This window comes from Apteryx mantelli, chromosome 1 (genome assembly GCF_036417845.1).
Source record: "Apteryx mantelli isolate bAptMan1 chromosome 1, bAptMan1.hap1, whole genome shotgun sequence".
NCBI lineage: Eukaryota > Metazoa > Chordata > Aves > Apterygiformes > Apterygidae > Apteryx > Apteryx mantelli.
This window is the reverse complement of record NC_089978.1, coordinates 165,469,269-165,491,877: the sequence shown is the minus strand read 5'-3', so window position 1 is coordinate 165,491,877 and position 22,609 is coordinate 165,469,269. Positions and strand designations below refer to the sequence as shown.

The following is a 22,609-nucleotide window of genomic DNA, read 5'->3' as shown; positions in this document are numbered from 1 at the left end:
CTGCCCAAATTTCAGCCTATTTTCCCTTCAGCTTCTGTATACGGCCTTAAAAAGAAAATTGATGCCTCATTCAGATCCTTTTGCCTTCCTCCGTGGCTTCTGTAGTCCATGATCTCTTGCTGTGTTTTCACTGATGATGTAAAACTGGGAATCCAAATCTTTCTCAAACACTTCCTCCTGCCCTCTTCCCCCTCAGCATCCCCCAGCATCACACAACACTCACGCATGCCCTTCCATTCAGGTATCTCCCTCCTCTTATTCTGAGTGAGGTAGGGTTGGGATCTGGATACATACTGTAGGTACATTTCTGGACACTAATTATGGCACTGCCTAATGCTTCATAGCTTCCAACAACTTCACAAACAGCAACTGATTAAAATTTGCAGCACCCTTGTGAGGTAGGGAAATACTCCCATGCTACAAGTAGAGGAGCTGAGGCACAGGGCAACGAGATGCCCTGAGCAGAGTCACCCTGTAAGCCTGGGGCTGAATCCTGAGGGGGATTCAAGTTTCACATTGCTAAGCCCTATGCTCACAGGCAATCATTTGCTGTGATCTCTCACCAGATCACCAAAAAGGGGAGGAGTGACAGGACTGGATATGGCATTTAGCCCACCTGATCCTTGAACCTCTTAGCTAGAAACAGCAAACATGGGACAAATGAGCTTATTTTATCCTTAAGATGACAGGCAAGTCCACAGACTCTAAGACTCTGCCAAGCTCAGCTTGACCTCTTAACTAGCAGAAAGACAGAAATGATCCCAGATGGTTCAGAGCCGAGCAAGCCACCTCAGCTAGCTGAGCAGGGAGACCAAAAGTGTCTGACATGGAAAATTTTCCTGACAGAGCCAGAAGGAGACTGTAGATTCCAAGCCTCGGTATAGGAGATCTGTTCAGCCCTGAGACTGAAGTGAACTTTGATTAAGCTGATCCTGCCCTTGTTCACCCTAAGGCTCAATCCCCTTCTCTGCCATATCTAATAAAACCTGACTGGTGCTGCAGATGCTGACTTATTTGCCCATTATTTTTATTGCTCATGCCTGGATTCCCAACACATATGAAGCCTATGCATATAAGCACAGAGCACTTCAATGAGGCCACTGAGTTCTGCAATGTGAATGCCGCCTTAAAGTGCAAAAAAGCCTGAAGCTTTCTCTATTCCAGGATTGACACTGGAGACCAACTGGCTGGAGCAGTGACACAAAGAGACCTGGGAAGCAGCTCGACTTCAAGCAGGAAGACTCAAGCGGAGCACTGACCCCCAAGAGCTGAAAGCAGGCCTTTCTTCATGTCACCTCCCTGGTCTTTGGCAGAGAGGGAAGCTATTTACAATTTGCTGAATATGCAAAATGCTTTTATCAGTTGTTCTGCAAGGCTGTTCTAGAGGCCAGTGTCAGTCAGTGCTCTTCCCCTCAGGGAACACATCTATGTGGAAGAAATCTTAGACCACACTGGGAATATATTCAGGTGGTAGAGCCTTCTTACTGCCAGATGATCATTAACAGGTAATGTTTTAAAGTAGGTGTTTGAAGATATCTCTGTGGTCTCAGGTAGAAAGGAAGAAGTCATGGATGAAAGCATAGCTCTGAGGAGAGGGATCTGGAGATCCTGACCCAAAAAAAGAACTTTGAGCCACAGCTAGGAAGAATGTGGAAAAACAAAGACCCAAGGGTCAGGCACTCTTGCTTGTAGAGAAAGTCAGGCCTTTGAACCACAGAGAAGGAGGGAGGAATAAAGGCCAGAAGGACTGTGCTTCATGAGGTCTTGAATAAGGGAAGGAAGGAAGACTTGAAGAGGGAATGTCATTGCCATAAGAAGACTCAGAGGGGAAATAAAACTGAGTGATTGCAAATTCATGCTGTGATGTTGCTATGTGCTGTGATGGCATCCTGGAAAGATGCATTATATATGCAAAAAAGGTAACAGAAAGGCTATATACTTTCTTGGTGTTACTCTACCAAAGGCAAAGGAAACATCCCACTAATGTATCTGGCCTATGACTCCTCTGTTCTGAGCAGTCCCCAGAGTGAGTTGAGGTTCATGTGCTCCTGTGTTTGATGGAAATAAATCTACATGGTTTCTGCAAATGAGGAGGGTGTGTCTAGAAATGTCAATGACACTTAGCAGTAAAATCTCAGGCTGAAGGTTTAATTGAGGGTTTTCAGATGCCTGCAAATTCAGACACAAAGTTTGAATCACTGAGAACCCACATGAGGTGAGCCAACACTAGAAGGATGCTCCCACTTTAAAACCAAAAATATGCATATAGAATTTATGCAGTTTGGAGGTGGGGGGAGATTTTGCAACTGGGCCAAAGGAGACAGGTATTCCTGCCTCAGAGTGTTAAACACTGACACTGCACTCTGCACAGTCCCTCCTGGCTCTGGGAGAAACTGTGTCTGAGAACAAGAGTAAATTCTGTGCTGAATAACACATTATACAAATATGGATGTCCTGGCCATGCTGCTCAAAGTGAAAATGCAAGTAGGCCCTAAAAATCAGTTGCATGGTGGGAGATCTGAACAAATGATATGGGAAATAATTATCTCCTAAACTCACAAAAAGCACTGGATGTTCGGTTTGCCTCTGGGGATAGAACTGGGGGAAGCTGCCCTCCCATCTCATGCAATCACACCTCTAGATTGTGTCTCCTTGGGACCCTCCAGTCTCATAGTAAGAGCATTATTCCTCAAAGCTGTATTTCATTGCTGCTATCCTTCCTCTCCATGGATCATGCTTCAGTCCACAGGGAGTAGGACATCTTTCTGTTTTTCTCTCCATCTGTCTCCTTCTCTGCTGTCTTTCCCTTGTGCTGGCGAAAGAATCAACAAGCCAGAAGGTGGAGAGAGATGGAGGATACCATGAAGCACCAGCATTTTCACAAATTCTCAGACCTGAATGGACCAGCAGAACCAATGGCTTTTACAAGCATGTATGCAGCAAAAGGTAGGCAAGGGAAAATGTGGGCTTGCTGCTAAATGAGGCAGGACCCTACTGACAGAGGACATGGAAAAGGCAGAGGTACTGAATGCCTTCTTCGCCCCAGTCTCACTGGTAAGACCAGCTCTCAGGAACCCCAAGCCCCTGAGGCCACAGGGGAATTCTGAAGCAGTGATGTTGATGAAGCAGTAGATGTTGTTTATCTCAACTTTAGTAAGTCTTCTGACACTGTCTCCCATACAGTCCTCATAGACAAGCTGATGATGCACAGACTAGATAAGTAGACAGTAAGGTGAATTGAAAACTGGCTGAATTGTTGGGTTCAGAGGGTTGTGATCAGCTGCACAAAGTCCAGCTGGAGACCAGTCACTAGTGGTATACCCCAGGGGTTGACACTGGGTCCAGTATTGTTTAACCTCTTCATTAACAATCTGAACAACGGTAGAGAGTGCACCCTCAGCAATGTGCAGATGATACAAAACTGAGAGGAGTGCCTGATGCACCAGATGGTTGCACTGCCATTCAGAAGGACCTTGACAGGCTGAAGAAATGGGCAGAGAGAACCTCATGAAGTCTAACACAGGGAAGTGCAAAGTCCTGCACCTGGGGAGGAATAACCCCATGGACCAGTACAGGTTGGGGGCCAACCAAACAGAGAGCAGCTTTGCAGAGAAGGACCTCGGGGTCCTGGTGGACAAGAAGCTGAACATGAACCAGCAATGTGCCCCTGTGGTAAAGAAGGTCAACAGCTTCCGGGCTTGCGTTAGGCAGAGTGTTGCCATCAGATTGAGGGACTCAGCACTGGTGAAGACACATCTGGAGTGCTGGGTCCAGTTCTGGGCTCCCCGGTGCAAGAAAGACCTGGAAATACTGGAGTGAGTCCAGCAAAGGGCCATGAAGATGATTAAGGGGCTGGAAAGAGACTGAGAGAATTGGGACTGTTTAGTCTGGAGAAGAGAAGGCTCAGGAGAGATCTTAATATGCATAAATATCTGATGGGAGGGTGTAAAGAAGACAGAAGTAGACTCTTTTCAGTAGTGGCCAGTGCCAGGACAAGAGGCAATGGGCACAAACTGAAACATAGGAAACTCCATCTGAACATTAAAAAACACCTTTTCACTGTGAGGGTGGCTGAACACTGGAACAGGTTGCCCAGAGAGTTTGTGGGGCCTCCATCCTTGGAGATATTCAAAATCCAACTGGATGTGGTCCTGGGCAACCTACTCCAGCTGACCTGTTTGAGCAGTGTGATTGGACTAGATGATATGCAGAGGTCTTCCAACCTCAACTATTCTGTAATTCTGTGGGCTTTTTTGTGCCGCTCCCTATGTGTACAGGCTGCACAATTTCTCCCAGAAACTGGATTAAGGTTAGTTTGCCCTCAAATCACTGCAAATCGATTTGAAATTAAACTAGATCCTGTGGTAGGTGAGTCTGTGGTGGAAACCTTACTGGGCGACTGCTACTCAAAATCCTATTTCTCTGAAGGAAGGCATGACAACATAGGGCAAATAGTAGGTGTAAAGTCAAGTTTTAGCCAGGTCCATTTAACAGCCCACCCAAATGCATGTAGACTTTGGAGATACACACTGAGATTCTTACTGGCTAAATGACATGGAACTAAATTGAATCTACCATGTATAGATTTTGTACCTCTCATACTCCATCCTAGGTCTTCCCCTTCTACTCTGGACTTTGGTCTCCATGTGAGAAAAGTGCAAGAGTCTTCATAAAAACAAAATCCTTTTTTGTCAAATACAGGACATTCCCTCCAAGAAAATGTATTTACACGTGGGAGGTATGAGAAATGGAAGAGGTAAAGGCATCATGTTTTTCATGTCTCCCCGCAGGGACCGTGCTCCTGCCTGACAGGTAGCAGTCACCTCATGAGGAACAAAAGGGTAGGAGAGAGGTAAATTGATCTTGGCTCAAAGAGAAAAATTAAAAACAAAGTCAAGCTAAGGTGAAATCTTTCAGCTGTCTACTACAGTGAAGACCGTCACAGCTAGACAAACTGTGATTGTTTAAACATGTTCCTTCCTTTTCCTCTTTTATTTGCCCTCCTTGCTTTTCTTCTTGTTTCCTCTTATGCTTTGTATGGAAAGTAACTCAAAAATCCTGTGATGAGCACAGAACAGATCTTAACTCCAACGTCTGCAGGTAGAGACCCCAAAAGTGAGTCCAGCCTGACAGGGATTTGTTCATACAAACATTCTTACAACAAAACAACAACCTTCACATACATAAATCCACATGGTCTATAAACTGCTTAGTAAGTTCTCATCACTGACACATTTCCCTCCTTCCATCCCCACCAGCCACAAGTCATGTCACACAGCCACTCCAGGTCAAGTTGGACTGCATGACCTTTGCGAGCATCAAATCTTTTTTGTTCATGGTGAGGAAGCAATTCAACATGGCAGACCTTGAATCTGACTGACAAATTCAGGTGTTGCCAAAGCCATAAAACAGGAACAACTCAGGAACTTCAAATATCTAAAGAGACCAAGCAGGAGGGAAGATGCAGAAATGTTTTTCTGTGCTTTTGGATCTACTGTTTTTGGGAATTTACTTTGAGACAAGATCTGTGGATGAGAACACGATTCTAGACTGGATGTGTACATCTCTAGGAACCAATCCTCAACATTTTTTTTGAGTAGAAGAGAAGAATCTGACACACAACTATGTGATCCTGCCACTGACTCTTGGTGAATATCATGTGAACTGGACTCTTGAGCTCATAGAACAAATCAAGGGACAGTAATTTGCTACCCAGTGTCCGTGCTGACCTAACATTTGCCCTTTTAAAGGCTCTTAGCTTGCAACACTGAGACTTTCTCAGTCTTATACTTACAATTATCAGCAAGATAAAGTAGATAAAATTGTAGAACGAATGGGCATCCATCACATAGTACATGATCTCCACCCACCCTTCCAGTGTGATCACCTGCAAAGACAAGCACAAGAAAAAGAGGAGGAAAGTGGGCTTCCAGAGTTTGTTCTGCGGTGTATACAGGCTGGTACTGACAAAGCTGCTGCAACCCAAGGAAGGTGAGAAACAAAAATGATTTCAGGGAGGTCAAAGTTCCATTCCAGGAAATCAGCGTGGTTCTGCTTGGTGACACTGGCATGCTGTCAAAGCCTGTGAGATCATGCTAGTCCACAGCAGGAATATTTCATTAAAATAGTTCATTTCCCTGGATCACAGCAGGGAAAAATGTGCAGCGGGTTTCTGTGCCCCTTGGACTGGACATGGCGTACAGCCAGCGGAAAAGAAAAAGGCATGGATTTTAGCTCCCATCTGCAATGTGTGCTGAGAATTAAAAAAAAACGTAGCCTCCTTTGCTATAGTGATCTGGATTGAAAGGGAAATAAAACACAACTCAGCCTGAAGGATGTAGCTCATTTTAGCAAGGACCTAAAACAGCTATATGTCCCTTCCCATCTTCAGGAACACCATTTGTGGCATATGCTCTATCTCACTGGCCAGAAAAGAGGTTACAAGGCCCCTTTCTCTCTTCAACTGTATCCCACCCTGCAGAAATCATTGTGGGAGCAAAGACAGATTCAGATGAAAAAAAAAATAGCCTGAGCCCTAGTAGGAAGCTAATTAGATCTTACCTGAAATATCACAATCCAGGCATACCCAATATTGTCAAAATTGATGGCACCTTTGTGCGGATTGGCATTTCCTGTACGGCACACATTGTAGTACTGGTTCCAGTTGACACACATGCCACTGATGTTGAACTCTTGCCGGACTGAGTTATAGTAATAATAATCATCCTTGTCCAAACAACATTCATGGCCCCGCTCCTTCAGGGGCGGGATCTCATGACATCCCATAATTCCATTGTCTCCTGACAGTGAGCAGATAAAAGGCATCTCATCATCTTCCTCAGGTTGGTAATAAGGGGGTAGGACAATGTCACCTTGTCTACAAGGATAAAAAACACTCTCATAAAGTTACTGTAACAGATGTTTCCCTTAAGTGACATTTGTGGAGCTGCTATTCTGATGTAGGAACTGCACTGGATATAGGATTTCTATGTTTACTGCCTTAGGAGAACAGAAGGTAGGGTTCCTGGGAAAGTAGGGAATTTCCAGGCATGAGTCCCCTGTTTTTCAGAACTTTGCCTACCATCAGATCAACCAGCCCCAAACCCAAATCACACAACCTTCTTGCCTGGAGACAGAGAGAAGTTGGAATGCAGCCATTTGCATTCTGATCCCTCTCCCCATTAGCATCAAAGTTAAATCAGATGCAATGATGTTAAGGAAGTTCATCAGGCTTTATGCGATGTGCTCATGTATGTAGCCATTGATGGACATGTTTTATAACATTTGGCAGTGAACCTTCTGTACTTCTAGCAAAAAAAATCCAGTTCATGCACAATTAAGGTTGCACAGCTAAGCCTTAAAATCAGGAAATGCAAAGCTAAAGTTGACTTAACCTTAACTCTGACTCCTCCTTGACAGCTGGCATTACTGATGCAACGTTTCATGACAAGTTCACATGCTTTTTTCCAAATAATGCAAGCATCTTCCAAATGCATGAATAATTAAAATAATCTATGCTTGCCTAGCTGGAGATGAGCTAATGACGAGGAAAGTGAAAGGTGGAGATCTAAAATTTTCCATTAACTTTATCTTGTGCACTTGCAATCCTTGCAGTGCCCCGATACACAGCTTTCATGTTGCATGAATGCAGACTTTTTTACTAAATGTCATTGGAAGGGGACAGGTGTTGATGCAAAAGAAAAGAGAAAAAGCCTCTGATTCTAATCTAAGTGGGACAAAACCACAAAGATCTGTCATTACATATCCACATTACTGGTGAATTGGGTGCCTGTAGACTGGATTTCTCTGGTAATGGTCAGACAAAGATTTATCTAGTATCTGTCGCTTTGCAGGCTGTGGCCCCAATTCACTTCTCAGTTACTTCTCATTCTGTATGGATCTAACTACCCTCATTAAAGTAGTACCATTCTTGATTTACATAAAGGACAATCATCCTAAACAGTCATTTCTCCCCAAGGAATATATAAACACAGTAAATGGCTGCTTTAAGCAGCTCCTGCTCTACAGTTCCACTGCTGTTCTGCAGATTGTGTTTTCACATTTACTTTTTTCCCAATTTGAGATGATCTAAAGCTTCAGAATTGTCTAATCAGTTTAAACTGATCTTCAGCTTTGGATTTTTTAAGCAGTTTAAACTGATCTAAGGCCTGGGATTAGTATAAAGTTTTTGGAAGATGTTTTAAAGACCAAAATCAGTTAAAGCTGGAAAGTCAACAGGAGGAGCTGTGCTCTGGTATTGATGCTCTGTTCCCCGGGAGGGTAATTGGAGAGTTCGTGGCAGGCAGGAGCTTTACCAGCCCACTGCACCATGGAAGAAGGAGGGCAGTGCTCTCCAGACTCCCTCTGACTCAGCCAGAAAAAAGCAGACCTCAGATACCTGCCATCAAGCAGAGTATCAGGGAGCACAGAGAACCTTGTGTGGCTTAAGGCTCCTGTTGCCAGAACTGTGCCCATTTTTCTTCACATCTTTTCTTCCCATTCAAGAACCTGTGCTTTGCTTTCCTGCAGCTGAACTTCCCAAATGCCTTGGGAAGACCTGGGAACCTGTGGTGGGAAATGGTCTCACTTCCACTAACCCAGCTTTGGGATGCCTCTCCCAACAGCCCTTCTTCCCCTCCCCACAGCACCTCTCCCAGGCAATTCTGTTCCTGAGGTTTTCCAGTAGTTTCCCCATGCCCTCCAAAGCCTGTGGAGGTAATGCATTACTACATGAAAACAGCAACTTCACCTCCACCTTGGAGGTACCAAACAAAGATGTCCCTGGAAGCACCCTGGCAGCACTGCGGCTTTCCATAAGACTCCCCTGGTTGTTTTCTGAAGTGTGAACACATCCAAGAGAAAGAGTATGGCTGGTGTTTCTAAATTTTAACTATACCTGGGAGCAGGACCAGCATCTTGAATCCCTAGGCACGGCTAGCAGAGGTAGTTATTCTAACTTGTGTCTTGGCCAGTTTCAAATTAGCCCAGGGATACATGGTCTGTAAAGACAGACTACAAACAACAGCCTTTGCCTTCCCTCCCTTTCTGATCACTGCGAGATGTAGCTAACGCTCAGGGCTATATCATCCTACAGTTGTTTGGAGTAAACAATACATAGAGAGCCAGGCAGTAGAAGACAAGAGAACAGGAAAGGGAAAAGCAAAACTCCCCTGGAAGAAAGGAATGGGCCATCATCTTTCAGCCACTCACATTGTGAAGTTCTCCTCCATGAAGCAGCGGTTGCGGAGCAACCCAGCCCACAGCTGCACCCCGATGATGCCGAAGATGAAGAAGACAAAAAAACAGAGAAGTAGGACGTTCCCCAGCATGGGTAAGGTGTCCAGGAGCAAATTCACAAGGATGCGCATGCCTGCAGGAGGGGAAGAGAACCAGAAAGAGGAAGTATAGGATGGAAAGAAAGAGGGAGTGAGAAAAGAAAAACAAGAAAGGGAAGGAGAAGGAAAGGAAAATTAAGGAGATGATAGATAGAAAAAAAAAGCCAGATTGAGATAAAAGCTGAGGTGTGTTGGAAATTAATTACTGCCCAAATCAGGATGGATTTATGATCACTGTTCTTTCTTGTCCTAACCTCTACTGACAGGCAGCCAGCTGAGCTGCTGTGACACCATGCTCTCTTAACCCTACGCCTCCAACTGCAACACCAAGAAGAAAAGGGAAAGAGACTTTCGGCACCATCAGTGATCTGATTGATATTCCACCCTCCCCCTTCCCTACAGAAGGGCAATGAAGTAAAAACTCTGTCCCAATGGTGTATAACAGTTCAACGCCCCCATCCTCAGATGGCTCAGACTGAAAGTCATCCTAGTTCGACTACTGCACACTCCAGCCTATGATAATTGAATAGGTGGTCCAAGGCCAGCCTGCCTGGTGGGATGAACCTCTCCAGCACACACAAACAACTGGCATAAATTGGTCTTCTCAGTGACAGTCTCATCAGGGGACAGTCATGGAGAGCACACTCTCTTCTCTTGGTTAGTCATCCCTCCCCGACAGGGTTGGAGCACACAGGTAATGGACATGGCCCGAAGTGCTGCCAGCACAGTACCTCTTGCCAGTGCAAACATTTCTAAAATCTTCTTTTTTCCTTTTTAACCACCTAATGAATTCTTTCTGTGGTTTTATTTCTCTGCTGATTCTTCAGCTCAGAGAGCCACAAGCAGGGGTAAGGACAGACTTGTTTCTCCACTGAACTAATTACTTTTTCTCTGTTCTCCAGGGATAGTGAAAGTCTAGAAATCCTCCCGAGCATCACTGTACTGCCGTCACCCCTGCGCACACCTTGTATGGTCCATCTCTTCGCTTCCACAGAGATCCCTCCTCCAGGGGCCCAAGGAATTCCACCACAGAAGATGTTCCATGTAGGCCAACAAATAATTAGCTAATTAGATATTTATAACTAGTTCATTACTTCAGATGGCAGTGGAAGGGGAGAGAGGAGAGGAAGAAAAGATTAGGATTCACTGACAGCCCTATGAGGCACAAGTTAATCCCCCTTTTATGTCCAGTGTCAAGTAATTAGCCACATCACTTGTACATTACACTCTGTCTCTATTCCCTGGCTTGCTCACACTGTGGAGGGAAGAGGAAAGAGGAGTGTGTGGCGTGCATACAGGCTTGGGGGAGAGAGGGAAGGGTGTACACGCCATGAGACGTCTGACTGTTTTAGCTCAGGAGGGCATGTTTTGGGGTCTGTGGAGAAAAGAGTGAGGATGGGAGAGGCAGGAACAGTACATGCATGCAGGTGATGTGTAGGGAGGAGATGCTTAAGCATCTCTACATGTGAGAGGAAAATGCATGACTAGGAGAAGAGGACACTGTCCAGGCTGGTGGGTTTCAGGTGGCAGAGGAAAAGGGGAACCTGAGAAGAATTTCCCTCCCTCTGGTTCTCCTGCTGGGGGCTCCGTCACAGTGTAATTGGATGAGTCAATGAAGGACTTCTACTGGTCGCTCGAGCTCAGCCTGTGAACATGGCTTGTGCCTGCGGCTGGCTTGGGAAGGGAAAGGGGCTGCACACATGCTGGTGGGGGTGGGAGGTTATTACTTTGATAGTAGGGAGTATACAGGAGAAAGAATGATGGCATTAGTTCCAAGGGATGACCAGGCCTTGGAGCAGCTGCAAGGTCCTCTTGCCTGACTGCCCAGCCCTGCCACTAGTCACCAGTTCAGACAGCTTCTAGCCAGTACATCAGTAACTCAGAAATGCAAGGTTGCAGCTCCAGCTACTCAGTGGGGATCATGAGCAGGCCGTGAGTCACTGATAGTTTCCTGATCTGTTATACAAAGCCCAACAGCACAGCCATGGTGCCATACTGCCTGTCCCTTCGATCTCCCAGGTTCTGAAGCAATGTTCTGCACAGCACTTTGGCTCTAAGGCCATACACTCTCACTGCAGTGCAGTACATTTCCAGCATTAATATTGCTTCACAGCATGATCTCAGTAGTTCTCATAGCTATCCTGGTCAGTACATTAGGGAAATTCAAGTAACATAGGAAGCTGTGCCAGTAATTCAGTAAGAGGGGTTGATATTTTTCAAATTAATTGATGCTAGCTCCATCTCACAGCAGAAGTAATGGCAGGAATGAGACTGCCCTTTGGGTAAAACACAGAACAGACATTCCCACCAGAATTCTACAGATGAAAAGCTTGTTTGGTCAGAATTTGCAGAGTTTGAAAAAGAATGAAAGATTTCATGGTGATGCTATGGTTTCATCCAAGTTCCAAGAGAAGACAAGTGACTTGCAAAACTTGCCTGTCTTTTCCTTGAAAACATTCTGTCTGTCCGTATGTTCCCACTTCTGACTCTTAGAGATATTACTGAGGATACAGGATTTGTGTTATCCATAGCTCCAGCATCATGGTGATAGCCCTAATGCTAGGACCTGGGACCATAACATAAGAGTAATTTGCCCTGGTCCAAGGGCCTGGCCTCTTTTCTACATCATAGAGAATTTTAGCATTGGTGGGTTCTATTTCTAAGTCCAAATGAAACCTAATTTTGATATTAAAAAATCCCCTAGTTCAACAGATTCATCCTTCTCTGCACACTGACACTTACCATGGATTCAACACTGGCTCTTCCAAAACTAAGAATGCTGAACCTACACCCATCCGAAGGGCAAGTGCAATTTCCCTGTGGGCCAAGTGTCTCTAAAACAAGGCCATCATTTCACTTTGGGCAAAGCCTGTTTTGCTCCCTGTCCTGAATGACAAAGCAGTTGCTTTGGGAACCCCTTCTTCACCAGAGACATCAGCTTTCCAACAGAAAACAAAATGGACCTCCTCTGCTAAGTTCACCCAGTTAGTTAAAGTACTCTGGGACTCATTTGGATGAAAGGTACAGTGTAAATACTAGTTCATTACCTTTGTTCCTTCTGTTGTTGGCCTTTCCCTGCTGACTGTGCTGTGCTGGCTGTAATAATCATAGCCAGAGCCTCTGAGCCCTGTCCCCTGCAGAGCACTTGCACTGTACTCTGCTATCAGCCATCCTCACATCTCTACAGGCCCAACTTCTGCTGAGAGTTAGCACTTTTTAATGCAGAGCTTGAATGGAGCTGGTAAGAACTGTCATGGCATTTTGGCAGTGCCCCCTGCATCTGTGCCAGCCAATATTGGCACTTTGGCTGGAAGCCCAGAGAGCATCTCCATCCAGCTCCTGAGCCAGCAGTCCTGCACAGGTCTGGCCACAGTCTGGGCTTTGCAGTCCCTCAACCTCAAGAAGGGCCAGGCTAGTCTGATATTCACACTACAGTATCCGCTGCGGGCATCCAAGGAAGGATTCTCACTGCCAGACATCTGAAAGCTTTCAAAGACAGGAGGAAATCAGCCCAACTCAGGCAGGACACACATAGCAGTGTGTTTCCAGGATCTGCACAGCCAGAGGCAGGGAGGCATATGGTCCATGGCCCCTCGAGCACTCACGAGCTGTGAGGGAAAGGGGGAGAAAGATTGAAGAGGCTGAGGATGGAGGCTGGTGATTTACTGGAGACCTTAGCAGTTCAGACAAGAAGATCTCTACAGCAAAAGCACAGGGTAGGAAATCAGCAGAAGGCAAGGCAGGGGTGGCAGCATATTTATCAAGGCAGTGGGGTGAGGTCAAACCAGACCAAACTTGACCTTTCTGAAGTGGAAACACACAGCACTGACATTCACTTTCTTCTGATTCAAACACCTTTGGGAGCATCCCCGCTCTGGAAAACCAGGAAACCTCTCTTCAGCAGGCCAGAATGGCTAAGAGGGGAGCACAGGGCCTTGAATAGACAGCCCAAGTCCAAGATGACACTGGTGCATCTCACACAACAAGTTCTGGAAGGCACTGGAACACTGATTCTTTAGTCAAGTCCTGCTGTTTCCTCTTTTCTCCCTTCTGCCATTTCTGGGTGCCTCTTCCCCCATTTACTTTTCTCTCACTGTGCCTACTTATCTCCATCTCTTCACTTCTCTTCAGTGTATGTGCACGTGTCTTCCTGCCTGCCTGCCTCCCCCTCCCCACTGTTGTCTTTCCCCATATCTCCATTTGTCCTTTGCCATTGGCAGCACAGAAGTCACACTGGCTCACAGCAAGGAGGGAATATGAAAGGGACAATGACCTTTTCTGAAGCAGCCTTTGAAAAAGAGATGTGCCCTGAGAAAAGAAAGGAAGAGGGGCTGGACAGTCTGGAGAAAAAGAAGGGAAGGAAAGCATTGATGAGGCAACATTCAGCAACCAAACAGGCTCCCAGGGCATCAAATATGAAAAGGTTTTGCTCTTCAAGGGGAAGAAAAGCTAGAAACATGAAATATTCATGAGTGCCAGGTGTAGACTCGGAGAGGCCTTCTCCACTCCCTACTCACCTTCACAAGGAGACCAGGGGAAGCAAGAAAACAATACGGCATCTGCTGTGGGCATCCAAGGATGGCTCCTCACAGCCAGACATCTGAAAGTAACTCTGAGATAACACTTCCCTGTCACCCACCCATGTCCTTTTCTCAGGGGCAAGGGTTGGGGAAGATAGTGCAATGGGCCTTCACCAGCAGGGCTACTCCCTCTAGGATATCCTCTGGGAGCAAGGCTATGAGCATAATAGAAATATGTTAGTGGCTCCAACGTGGCAGCCGATGTCAGGGGCAAAGCACATCACAGGGGTGAGGAACAGCGAAAGGGGGAGAGGAGTGCTGGGGAGAGAGCTGTCAGAGGGGAGCAGGGAGCTACGCAAAGCCAAAGATAAAGGGAAGTCGCTGAACTCCCTCCCAGCTTCAGGCAGAGCAAATCCACTACCTCACTCTGGAGGCATCCTGGGGTCCTTTCTGACAAACTCTGTTGATGCCAGCACAACTGTAGCTCCCTCCAGACACTTGCTGTCAACCCTGATTAGCTTGGCCGTCACAGCTGAAACCTTCTTAAACAGATCCGCCTGGCATGTGCCAGCCCTGGGGAAAGCAGGACTGTGGTGAGCAACCTGGGAAGGGCTGTGGAGGAGGTGAGCACAGCAAGTGTCAGCCTGTGCCAGCTGTGCACGTGCAGGTGCACCCAGCTGGTTACCGCTGCCTATCCACTGCTCTTACTCTGCACAACTTTGTTTTCTTCTCTTCTCTCGACCTGCCTCTTTACAAAAGTGATGGCTAACAACTGATCTGATTCATCCCATAATGCTAATTACCCCATGACCTGAACAGTGGACTGGCTGGGAACAGAGTGAGAAAACCTGTTCTTTTTGGTTTCTTATATCTCACCCATCTCTGAGGCTTTGTGCATACTTCCCAGCTCTATGCTGAGGGACAAAGCTAGCGTGTGTAGAATCAAAAGGAAATAATACTTTGAGGCAATTGTTTCCTTGCTATCCATTGCTTAAAATAAACCAGATGGAAGAAAATATAATTCTCAGTACCCATCTTATTTGCATCACAGGCCAAGCCGCCAATTGTCATTTAACTGGAGCAAAAGGAACTATCTTCCCCATCCGCATTTGTGACGATAGCCGGCAGCACATTTTGCAGAGTGCAGAGACTGAAGCACCTTTCTGTCCTTCATCCAGGCAGCTTGCCCAAGCGTGCCTTCTTTCCTTCCTCCCCTGCCCCAGGACACATGGTAGTTCACTGAGCTAGCACCGGGTTGGCAGGATTTTCCTGTGCATGCTCCTTTATGGGAATTTTCAGAAATGAGGAACCATTCCAGGAGATAGATGGTATTTGTGTAGAGAGCACACAGAGAGCTGCGCCTTTTTTTGTGCCCAGCCCTTGTGGCTGAAATAATCTCAGTTTGTGTGCACAATGCAAGCTGGTGCTCCAACTTGCGACCTTCCTCATTGTGATCACTTCTCTTGCTGAACTAAGGCTCAACTGTCATTCCACTCATTGCATTCATTTACATCAGCTAAAACGTGAAGCCAAACCACTGCAAAGAGAAACTAATCAGCTGTGTGTGCAACAGTAAATGCACTGCCAAGCTCACCATTATTATAACCTGCAGCTTCCCTTGCCACCCAGGTCATTTTCCCTTTGCTGCATTCCCCTTAATTGAGGCCTCTCCTGCAAACACATGCACATGGGAACAAGCAGAGCTCAGCTGGAAGGGCCAGCATGCAGCTCCAGATGCCTTTCGCTCAAGCCACAAAACCAGCCTCACTGATATTGCAGCCCATCACCCCCCTCCTTTGCAGCAATGCCACAGAGAGCACACCCAGATCACTGGCCTGACCCAGATTAAATGAACCCTATGGAAAAGCAAGCCCAGTTTACAGTATGGTGTACTGATAACTCTTGAGACAGCTCTGCAGCTAAGAAAAAGGGAGCTGCCCCACATACAAATGTGAAACACTGGCCTCGTTCAGGGACTACTGAAGTCTTTTTCTTTGATCTCTCAAGTGCCTGGATGTTTGTAGGATACGTTTGGGTTGGGCAGTTTTGCACTTGCAGGTTGTCAGCATGATCCATAGTCTAGAAGTGCCAGTAAGTTCCTCACCGACACCCCACTACTGCCTTGCCGACAAGCAAAGCTTTCTCCATCTCTGAGTGGCTCAGAGACCTCATCCCAGTCAGCCTGTTGATGAACCTGACCTCCAATTATCCACATCTTTGTCACTTCTCAGCTAGACCAGAGACAGAAAATATCAAAGCACGACATTTTCAGCACTTATAAAGCTTCAACCAGTACAAAAAGGTGTCATTCATTTTCTCAGCAACACAGGCACTGATTTCCCTTGATTCAGGATACTGAATCAAGTTCAAGCTTTAAGTGTCCCCAGTCCTTGCCTTCAAAGTACTCCTCAGCCTAAGCCTGAGGTAGCCAAAATAGAAATTAAAGCTCCAGAAAAAAAATGGTGGTCAAAACTTCACCCTGCTGGGATGACAGAGCTCTCCAGTGCAGGTTTAAAGTGTACTGATGTGAGAGAAGGAGCTCTCTCATGCTTGCTTTGAGGCTGTAGAAAGAATTCCCTTGGGATCCAGGGATCATCACAGACCTCAGTGCTTTTTGCTCTGAGAGCAAGACACTTACCTTAGATGGACCAGATCAGGGCAACATGGGCACCAAAAAGTAAAAAAAGAAGAAAAGGAAAAAAAACACACAAAGAATGCCATCACTAGCAACCCCACACACAGCCAAAGCAACCACCAAAAAGAGAGGGAAAATGAAACCCAAAACATTCCCTTGCATGCTCTTTTGCTTGGGAGGAAGACAAGGAAACAAACGTGGCCACTGCACAGTCACAGTGCTCAGTACACTACCAAAGAGGGCGCAGGTCCCAGGGTTAGAGGTGAACCTTCATATTCTGATTCCCTCAGAGCTTTGATTCCTACCTGCCCATCAAAAGTCTTACACACGCCAAGTAAATAGGCCCCTTCTAATGAGACTTAGTATGCAGAAAGAAGTGTCAAATACCTTGAAAACATTTAAATGATCATTCCCTTTAGCAGGGTTTATCATGCAAGTCCCATGGAGATCTCTGCTGGCCTGGTCACTGAGGGCCAGGCAAGCCCTGGTGTGGCTTACAGCACAAGTAGTTAGTGCCACATTTCTTTGCTGGAGGTCATTAAGAAGCCTGCAGAAGACCCTGCAAAGAAACAGGCCCAGTTTCAACTATAGGATTGTGAAGATCTCTTTATAAGGGATTATTTTAGAGAATGCCCAGATAACAAAAAAACAAACAAACAAAAAAACCAAACAACAAAACCTTTGGAGGATGCTGAGAGAAATACACCAATGTCAAGGAAAATGACCTTCTTGCCAGATCATAAATATTGCCAAAAATGAACTGTGGTGTGAAGGACCAGGCTTTAGTTGCAGCCAGCATTGTAGTGGAACTGACAGGAAAAAAGAAGACTTGGCTTTCGGGATTTTTCACATTTAAAGGACAACAGCAGGGTTGGACCCAGCCTGTCTGGAAGGTCTCTGTCTGCAGCAGGCAGAGAGTCAGACTTGTGACTTTGAAGAAAATCTAAGTGCACAAAATAGTTCCTCTGTGTTGGTCTGGAGCCCCATGAGCCCTACAGAGGGACCAGAAACCAGAGCTATGCCAGCAGCTGCCAGGTGCTTCAAGGCAGCCAGCCCAGAAGCGAAGCCACCTAACTGTAACCCTGACCCCAAACTTCCTGCAGCCTCAAGAATCAGGGCAAAATTCAGAGCATTTACTTTGGCACCTAAATTCTGACCTCACTGGAAAAAGAGGGGCCTCAGTCCATGCTTTGCTGTGGTCCAGACAGGAGGAGGAGACACCTCAGCAATGGTCTGCACAGGGATGCTCTGAGTCCAGCTATGGTCCACAGACAGCAGTGAGTTCAGCACAAAGTTCATCCACTGCTTATTCAATAAGTGCCACCATAACACTTTTGGTTGCTACATAATCTGCGATGTGAGCAGCAACTGAGATGCAGGTAAAGGTCACAGTCAGGAGTCCCCTTCTTCACTCTCTCCTTGCAAGCTTTGGGCTGTTAAGTAATGTCTTGGAGAGTGATACCAGTTGTTGGATTATTTCTTAGACAGGTGTCTCTTTGGGGGATCACTGCCTTTCTGTTCCTTTTCCTCATACTGAACATCTAACAAACAACACCTACCACCTGCTACTGTTGTTCATTCACTGATCATCTCTTTTTTTTCAAGTTATCACTGCAGTGATGACTGCATTCACTTTCAGGGGAAGCTGTATTAAAAACATGCAGTGGCAGTTTTTCTTTCAGAATTGCAAGGGTCACGTAACACTGGGGACAAAAGGTAACTCCAATGCTGCAGTTGTGTGCCACTTGCCTTGGTTCTAAAAATATACCCTTACATTGTTTACACATCTCTAGTACTGTATAAGTAGGACAGAATAAGGCAAAATATTATGTAAAGCAGTGTTAATGCAACTTCTGGTTAAGATTTAAGGGAGCTAGTTTCCCCTTGCTGTCACTAACACGAATCATGTTTCATTCTACTGCAGGCAGTGACATGACATTAGGTGAAATGTGTGTGAAAGAGGAGAATGGAGCCCTTAATACACAAAGATCAAGAAATCTAAGGCTATGGTTGTAAATTGGCCTGCCCACACACACACAGTGTAATTTGCATTAGTGTATACGACATTATCTTTTACCCCATAACACATTGTCATTATTGCTCACATTTCCATGGTATCCATTGCTTGATAGGTCTCCTGGGACAGATTTTGCAAAATAGCTCAGCTCCCATTTAGGCAGCAAAATAAGTGGCTGGGCTTTTGGAATCGCTGTGTACACTGAAAGCTGAGCTTGTTTGAGAAGCCAGCAGAATTGCCACAATGGGAGCTGCTAGGTTCTGAGCATTTTTAAAATTCTGACTGTGCAGGTTCCCCTAGAGAATGAAGAAATAAAGATTCTGCCAAAGGTCTCTTTATGGCTGTTTTTTTTCCGGGCTTGCTTTACTTCCAGTAGCACAAACTCAGAAGTGCTGTTGCTAACTCTGGTAATTTTTATCAGGAGTCTTGGGATGCGTGGCATAAACCTTCAGGCGCGAAATCTTGCTATGACTTGACAATCTCAGATCACAGTAAAAAACAGAAAAAGTTTCCATTCCTCACTACTATGGGGAAACAAAAGTTGTACAGGATCTGATTCACAGGTCTAGCAGTCTGAAAGCCACAAGAAAAATAAAAAGAATCTGAGATTTTTTTCACCTTTTCCTTTTTTCAAATCACATGATTTTAAACCCAACTGATGATTTACAAGAACATAATTTGTGACGTTGAATACTTGTTTATAACAACACTGAAACTGAGCAGACGCATTCAGAGAGTGAAAAATGATCTTCTCCACTGATCTATGATCTCCCTAAAGGGACTGAGCAATGCGTGATAGAAAACAAGACATTACCATTTCTACATTTCCTGCACTTCAGTGTTCCCCAGATCTCTGCCATGATGCTACACCAACATAGGGATATAGTTTTCTTTTTTCTTTTCCCAAATTTGCTCTGATTATCCATTTAAACACATGGCAAAATACTTCACACTGTGCAGTGCATGTGAAAAACAGCACTAAAATCAGACAATAAATAAATAAAGCTGGAGTCTATCTTCATTGACTGAAGACTTCTCCCTGCACTACAGAAGGTGGAACTTTACATCCCGGTCAGTTTGGTTAAAAAAAAGCAGGGAAGTATTAATTTGCAAATCCACCCAGTGTATTTGATAGTAAACAGACTTCCTTTATACTACTAGTTCTTCTACTTGTTTCGGGTTTGAGTCCATCTGCCTCTCCCTTCACAGGCTCTCTCTCCATCACCTACATGCAGATGTGGATGGCACCACTGCCAGGGTGGGAATGACCTGCGGGTCTTACCTGCTAAACACTGCCGCTCGTTCATCTCTCCTTTGAACCTAGCTCTTTCTCTGCACCTCTCGCTATTGTTCTTCACACCACCGCGTTCGCTCTCACACTCTTTTCTTGTATCCTGAACATGCCTGTCTTGATAAAGAGCCGTGCTGCTCAGGGATGCCACATACAGGGAAGCGCCGCTCTGAGCTGCATTTCCATCTCCAAAGAAAGTCATCCTCTAATAGCCTGATCTGGGCACAAATTACAACTCTATGTTCAGTGCTTTGGCTCCACTGGGCTAGAAGATTGGGTTGGGAAGGGAGGATATAGACTGGGGTTGAGCCCATCGGTGCTTGGCTTCATCCTTTCACTGCCCACCTGCCTGGGACAGAGCCTATGCAAAGCTGGCAGCTTTGTCTTCAAATGCATTTGAGTGACATGTGGACTGATTGGGGAATGAAACGGGCTTTTTGACCTCTTAACTTATGCATATGGATGCTGTGAGAGAACATCAGTCTTATCCCTGCACCAGCCTGCCCATGGCAGTGGATGGGTGTGGATAAGCGTGTATGTGTATGCACACATTTGTACGTGGTTGTAAATACAGTGTGTGTGTGTGTGCCAGTGAGATGTGATTGTATACAGTGCTCTGTAAATATTTAATTAGAACTGAAGACAGGTATGTTTAAATATTTGGAAAATATAATAACATCTGAGTTAGTTATCTGTTCACAAAAAAATCCCCATGAAAATCAAAAAAGTACTTCCAAACAGTCAAATGGAACTGTAGATTTTCTAAAGTGAATCAACTTTGGATGAGAACAAGCAAGTGACAATCGTCTTTCAGAAAGACAGAAATGTCTGAAGCAAAGACCCTAGAGAGGGGTTCTTTAGACAAGAAATCTCATAATCCCTTTGCATTCCCAACTCCTAGGGCAGGACTGTGCCTGTCAAATGCTCTTGCCTTTTTGTCTGATCCAGCTTTAAATGAGGCTGTTTTACAGCCTAATATATCTCAGTCAGAAGCTAATTTCATACACGCTCGTCAATGAAATTAGTTCCTCAAAAACAGATTTAGAGAAGTAAATGTCATCACTTTTCCCCTGTGCCATGTATGATGTTCATGGCCAGATCACTGTCTATCATCTTAGGCACTGAAATGGCAACGGCCACTGGTATACAGATTTAAGGCAAGCATAAAAATACAAAACAAATTTTCCCATTCCAGAGTTCAGCTGCTTCAGATTATTTTATATTGCTGCTTTGGTCTAGTGGGCTGAATGAACGGCTAAGTATTAGGAGACATCAGTTGTATTCCTGATTCTGGTGGTGACTCACTGGGTCTCACTCACCCTGTTCAAAACATGAGGATGATTAAACTAACAAGCCTTGGTTTATGTTTCTGAGATCTCTAGAAGAAAAAGACAGAAATCTGACCACTTTGGACCAAAGGCGCTACTATAATAAATATTATTATTAATAAAGGAAAAACTGAGCTAGTCCAAGATTTTCCTACACAATACTTTCACCAGTCAAAAATGCTACTTCATTGAAATGGAAACATGTCAACATAGATATTGTGATAGTTACTGAAACTTCATTTAGCAAAAAGTAAGGATGATAAGAGGGGAAAGCATTTTGATAAAGCAGAAATGATCTGTTTCAACATTTATAGAATGGGATGGTGAGGTTTTTTTCGTTTCAAAACTTCTTTGTTATGACAAAATATAGAAAACATCAAAAAGTTAAACAAACTGCTTAAAATTATATAGAATAAAACTGTATTAAAAATGGATGGAAGATGTTTATTCTTGTTCTAACAGAGAATAAAACAAAATTAGAAAGAACAGAACTTCCCACAAATCTGAAATTCTATTTCCTGCACAGCTAGAAATTATTTCTGACGTCTATACATCCACATATGTATTACTGCACTTATACACCAAATATTAATAAATGTATACACTTGCTATTCAATAAAGTTGCTATGCAACACTGCAACAGACTCCTTCACTTCCATACAATGTGCTCAGCTGAAGTAATCTGCTTCCAAATAATGAATCAGTTACTAAATTGTAAGTGGAAACTGGAAGGCATCAAGCACAATGCAAAGACTCTTCTTTGCATGAGACCAATGCAACAAGAAAGAGTAAACTGAAAAAACATTTTCTATTGCAATGTCAAAAAACCTAATAATATGAGAAAGAAATTCAAACTATTAGAAATGACTACAGACTCCTCTCTAAAAAGCAGGAAGAAATAAAACGACATCAGCCCCCCTAAACCTTGTGCATTGCCATGAGAAGAAAAGATGAAAAAGCTGGCAGAAATAGCAACATTTCACCTAGCAACCTGACACACAATTGTGAAAGGACAATAACTACAAATGGATGTAGAATTTCACCCCAAGCCCAGGGCACAGACATGCCCAGAGCAGAAAGTAACTACCTCTGACAGAGACCTGAAGGGAATTTTTCCTCTTTACACTTGTTTGGCGACTCACATAGCTTGTCACACCAACACAGTACTATGGAATTCAATCACATGGCAATAGGACCAAAACAGTCTATAATTTTTGCTTCATGCATTTTCAAACAAAACCCCAAAGGGCAGTGCTCCTGGGACTATAGTGAGGAATGCAAGAGAGAAGCAAGAATACTAATGCAGGGGTGATAAATATTACAAAAATAGGGCTCTTCATTTTTTCTCTAGTACACTTTAAAAATTACATGTGAATGTAGGAATGATCAAACAGGTCAGAGCCTCAGACTACTTCATTCAGAAGTGTTATCTGAAATTGCCAATAGCACATGCTTCTGAGAATTGCAAGAAATGCAATTAATT

The 22,609-nt window shown here is 44.7% G+C and overlaps 1 protein-coding gene across 1 annotated transcript in view; it reads right to left on the bottom strand.

Annotated features, from left to right (window-relative positions):
• Positions 1 to 22,609, bottom strand: part of CACNA1I (calcium voltage-gated channel subunit alpha1 I) — a 167,306-nt gene that overhangs the window by 47,655 nt on the left and 97,042 nt on the right. The window contains exons 5-7 of the mRNA XM_013947212.2: positions 9,211 to 9,370; positions 6,562 to 6,877; positions 5,795 to 5,887 (exon numbers count right to left, since the gene is read on the bottom strand). Coding sequence (XP_013802666.1) covers positions 5,795 to 5,887; positions 6,562 to 6,877; positions 9,211 to 9,370 — 569 coding nt within the window. The remainder of the gene's footprint in view (positions 1 to 5,794; positions 5,888 to 6,561; positions 6,878 to 9,210; positions 9,371 to 22,609) is intronic.